The sequence below is a fragment of the Juglans microcarpa x Juglans regia genome, chromosome 8S (assembly GCF_004785595.1).
Source record: "Juglans microcarpa x Juglans regia isolate MS1-56 chromosome 8S, Jm3101_v1.0, whole genome shotgun sequence".
NCBI lineage: Eukaryota > Viridiplantae > Streptophyta > Magnoliopsida > Fagales > Juglandaceae > Juglans > Juglans microcarpa x Juglans regia.
Genome location: NC_054609.1, coordinates 16,482,979 through 16,488,295, shown reverse-complemented (window position 1 = coordinate 16,488,295; position 5,317 = coordinate 16,482,979). Strand labels below are relative to the sequence as shown.

General features: G+C 37.1%; 1 protein-coding gene across 1 annotated transcript; it reads right to left on the bottom strand.

Annotated features, from left to right (window-relative positions):
- Positions 1-427: 427 nt before the first annotated feature.
- Positions 428-1,729, bottom strand: LOC121244268 (UPF0481 protein At3g47200-like). The gene is made up of 2 exons (XM_041142280.1): positions 1,501-1,729; positions 428-1,362 (listed from the first exon to the last, which is right to left on the bottom strand). Exons 1-2 carry the CDS (start codon positions 1,727-1,729, stop codon positions 428-430), a joined length of 1,164 nt encoding a protein of 387 aa, XP_040998214.1.
- Positions 1,730-5,317: the final 3,588 nt, after the last annotated feature.

Here is a 5,317-nt window from a genome sequence, read left to right as displayed (position 1 = left end):
GTGTGTGTGTCATGTGTATATAGACGTTAATTACTTTGTTGGAAGAGTGGGAGCGGATAGGAATTCGCACGTTAATTATAAAATCAACAGCAACAGCTAAAGTTTGTATTAATTAATTAATACATGACGTTGTCAAATAATATTATTTGACCGCTAGCTAGCATGTATATATGAAATTTATAATACAAAGTTGGGAGTAGTAATTTATTACTTTACCCTGCAAGATGAATAATTCATTGTATATGAAACAATCGAAGTACTCCCTCAATTATTTAATTCTAAAATGTTTAATAATGCTTCGATAGGACCTGAAGAAAGTCTCCCGTTCCAAATCTCTTCCTGTTTTTTTTTTTTTTCTTCCTCTTCAGATTCAATAAATTGCAAAACACGAAAGAAGAGAAATTATAAAGAGGATGCACATGCAGATCTACAACAGGGGCATGACAGTGCATGCTGTTTGTACGAGAGTGAGGACCAACAAGATAACAGCAGCAATAGTAGAAGCGCCCATCCAAGGCGTGCGAAAATAATCATGTTTTAAGGTAGCCTTCATGATATGTAAAGGGTCCTTGTAGAAAGTCTTCAAATCCTCACAAAGACTAAAATAATCAAGATTCATGGCCGAGTATGAGATATTGGTGCACAGATTGTTGACAAAAGCTGCATTGTTGTCACCCAATCCATTCACAAGGATCCCCTCTCGAACAAGTAAATCCACATCTCTCCCTGTATCGATAAGGAAATCTAACATGAAAATATAATCAGTAACATATGCGTCATCTGGATAGTGACATTGCTCCAAGGCCATGAGGTTCCGAGCATAAATCTCCGTGGCATTGTCTAATGTAAAACTTGGGATTTCCAGCACTCCCTTATTATATTTTAGGTCAAGGGAGCATTTGCTTGAACTTAGCTGAAACTTCAATCCTGCCTCAGCCAGCTGGGAGGCACAGTACATTTCCTTAGCTACTTCAGTACTTCTTTCTGGAAGACTTTGGGGAGGAGGCAGGTAAAAGTATCTAAGCAAATCAACGAAGTGCATTATTTCTAAATCTCGATCATCAGGACGTTTTTCTTGAAGATTGTGGAGTTCAAAGTAGTTAAAGGTAAGCTCAAGGAAGGGTGGGTATATTGAATGAGACCCGAGTGCAAGCATATACAATTTCTTGATTATAAAGAAAGGAAGTTGATTCTCAAGTAATATCAAGTCTAATTGCATCCTAGAAGTTAGCCATGGTTTTAGCACCATAAAGTCGTCATCTGTCCAGTTTCCTGACCATTTTCTCAAGAAAAACTCAATGATGAAGCTCGCATCCACCAGGATAATTTTCATAAAAGTACCACGATCAAACGGAATAGCCTCTGCATAACATTCACGTACGCTTTCCTCCGAATCTTGTATAGTGCTTGCTAACTTCTTCATGTTTATCTTGGCTCGTTTCATGAAACTCTTGAGATATCTCATTTTATAGTTTTCCATTCACTGCAGTTTTTCGTTGCCATGGTGGAAAGGCCCTACTGAAATAACCTGAGGGATGTAAGCTTCTTTGTTCAATTTGCGAAGGGGATCTGGAACCTTGTAAATACGACATTTTGGTGCTGAGAGAGGCTCTAGTCCACGTAAGGTTTCTTCCAGTTTTTTTGCCCATTCTGGACAATCATGACATTCATTTTCTGTTGAAGTATTTGGTTGATCTCCTCGAATGTTATTATTTTTTGATTCGTCCATCGAATAGTATGAAGTTGTTTTCCTTAAAATCCCTGATGGAAATATAGGGTGGATTGTTATTATATATGCCATGACTACATACACAAACTAAATTCTGGATCAGAACTCAACCCAAAAACATTAACAATTAAGAAGCAGTACTACATATATGCATGTAAATAGTAGATCGAGTCTAGCTATGTACTTAAAGTGACTGCAAGGGAAAAGATTAAATCATTAAAGAGATCAGAATTATGAATGAATGAAAGATATTATAGCCACAGTTAGTGAAGATCGAGAGAATGTTGGACCTGGTGTGCACCAAAAGGAAGTGAGCGAAAGCTTTCTCTTTGCCACTGATAAAGGACCAGATGGTGTACAACGTAGTTGTATTCACGGCGCCCGGCCCATGCACGGACCTTTAGCTCCGGTCTAATTTGTTACTGAAATGAAGATGATGATCTGCTTCTGTACGTGTGATCTGGCTTTCAAGCATTATAGCTAGCTAGCTAGCGCGAGGTTATATATACATATTACATACAAAAGAAACTCTGGCCTCCATTATAATAAGCAAGTTGAGTCTCGAATATTTTATTATTCGAATATATATTATATATATACACCCATTTGACACGAAAGATTCTTCGAAGAGATCATTAATTATTGATTTTCAAGTCTTTGTTGACTATTTTTATTGACTTTCAAGTCTTTTTTAGGAGTACTTGATTTTCTAGATCTACTGGAATAAAAAAAGTTCTGTTTAGGATCAGTAGTACTTGATCTTCTCGATATTATATTATACGTTTTTGTTTATATTATAAGGTTAGGTAATGGGAAGATGACCGTTAATTCCCAGAAGGAACTAATAAAATACGCATATTCGATCTAAATTTGCTTTGTAATCCATGTAACCTAGCGTTTGATTTCCTTTAATTTATTCAGTCACTTTGTTTAATTTCCACAACTTATATATTAAAAAATTAGCAAATTAGCAATTAATTACCACAACTTGAGTTTGATTAATATTTGCCAGCGGGTATTAATAAAAGTTAATATAATCTTGAAAAAATCGAAACAACGTTGTTTCTCACTAAACAAAGCTGATCAAAATCTTATATTTTTTATAATAATAAAGAAAAGAGCTGGCCGCCACACAGATCGCGACTCTCATCTCAAGTTTATTAATTAACCCTCACTTGTGGCATTGAATGCCGTGATAACATTATTACACTTAATGATCATATGACGAGAGCTGCTACATGAAAGCCCCACGAAATGCACGAATGTGCAAGATGGATAAGTACAAGAGAAAAGCAAATAAAAAAATTAAAAAAATAATTAGAAAGTCAAAATGGCAAGGTACTTCTCCCCGCCTTTGTTTTTCTCCCTCTTTATCGCTCGTTCATCTCTCGCACATACATCTTCTTTCTCCTGCGCTAACGTCGATTCATCACTTATATGTACTTAGTGATTTTTAAGTAAATTGATAACATTCATTTTATCTTCATTTATATGTAGATACTTTAATCCTTCTACAACTTCAAAAAAATTTGGAAAAAAAAAAATGTAGAGCAGCAGCCATGACTAAGATTTGCAGTGTTTTTTTTCTTCTTAAAGAAATCATTTTATGTACATCCTGTAATTATTTATGATGATTAAAAAAATAAATAAAAAATAAGAAAAGAAATATAATGGGACTGCTGGGCAACATACCTTTGCACAAGGACGTTCCAATTTTTTCTAAGATATGATTAGTGAAACTGTAAAGTCTTTTTCTAAGGAGTTAAAGACCGAAGACGTGATTAAGGGACTGTTGGTCGACCACAACGACAGGTAATGGGACTGCTGACATGAGTAAAATGGTAAAATGGAATACTATTATTTTATGCAAGGATAAAATGGAGCTTTCAGACTGTCGAAATGGTTTCGTGCTTTTCGTGCCTCTCTCGTTTCATGCTTTTTAGACTTTTCCTTATAAGAAAAACACTACAACCTAACCCAAAAACCAAGTGTCAAAAGGTGCCAATAAAACCGGGTAAAAAAAACAAATAGCAACTTACTAACAAGCCTAAAAAAAACCAACCGACCTAAATAAAAACATCTGACACTCATATTCTGTCCTGCAGACCAATTAACAACTTTGAGACTCCCTTTGGGCCAACCAACAAACCTACCAAATTAAGGTCCCAAAGAGGAGAGACCAATTTTATCCACATTTAAAATACCTTTCAGCTTCCACAAAATATTACCAACAGTATTCCACGTACCAGATTGATGACTTGAGGCCAACCAAGCAAGAAAGTCAGCTTCTGATCAATTTCCTTCTCTATAAACATGACTTATCTTGACTTGCAAACTGGACAAGATCTTTTGAATTTCATCCCAATAGTTTTCAAGGTACCACACGCCACATTGCCCCTTCTTCAACCATTTTACCATAGGTAAAGAATCTAACTCAATCTCAATTCTATGCATCTCCAATTCCTTACAATGTTGGAGCCCATAATAAAGAGCTAATAATTCCTCTTCATTATCAGAGCCATGAGACAAATCTTTAGCAAAAGCCAACCTCAAACGACCCTGATCATCCTAAATAAGGCCACCCACCCCCATGCAACCCGGATTTCCCAACAAGCTCCTATCCACATTTAATTTGAACCATCCCTTATGTGGTCTTGTTTACTTAAAGAAGCTTTAACTGGAATAGAAAAGGCAGCCAATATTTGATCATCACCATCTTTTACTTTTTTACTTGCCCTCAAGCGCAATCCCACACATGCAATTGCTGCCTTTATTGAACACCACAATGACTGCACAGAGACTTTTTTCCCTTTCATACAAGTCTTGCACCGCCACACCCAAAGGGACCAAGTTAAGATAATTGGAATCAAAGCAAGCAACGTACCTTTTTGGGAAGAGTGTGAGGCCTGTCTAAACTAGAGCTCCATAGTAGCTTTCCAAGGCCTAGAGGAATCATAAGGCATCCCCAAGCTCAGAAACGTCCTGCGCCAAACTTCCGCTGCTAGCGAGCCAGTGGCCAATACATGATCTTGATCTTCTATACAAACCCAATCACAACACTCACATTTAGAAGCCACGGAAATGCCCACATCTTTAATACTCGCATCCACACTGAGGCAAAAGTTTAAAGCCTTCCACAATGTAACCGAGTATTTCTTTGGAAGCGCTAAGTGCCAAATCCAAACAGCCCATTTATTTTGGAGCTGTAACACGAATACAATCCCAAGCCAATTTCGAAGAAAAATTACCATTCAATGACGGTTTCCAAATCAAAATATCAACCCCATCCTTATGCTCACCTAAAGATTCCAAAACTTCCTCAAGCTTAGACTCCCCCACTAGTCTTCGAAGAAGCTCCATATCCCACCCATTGTGAGGAAAGGGAGTTCCCAGATCTCACAAGAATCGATAAGAGGACTGGAATTCAACCAATTATCCCTCCAGAAGGAAACCCGACCATCCCTTAACTTTCACCTGAGTCATCCAACACCTTAGGTAACACTACTACTATTCTCTTCCAGAATAAAGAGCCTTTGTTGGCATCAATCAAGGAAACATGACTATCCTTGATATATTTTGCCTTGAAGA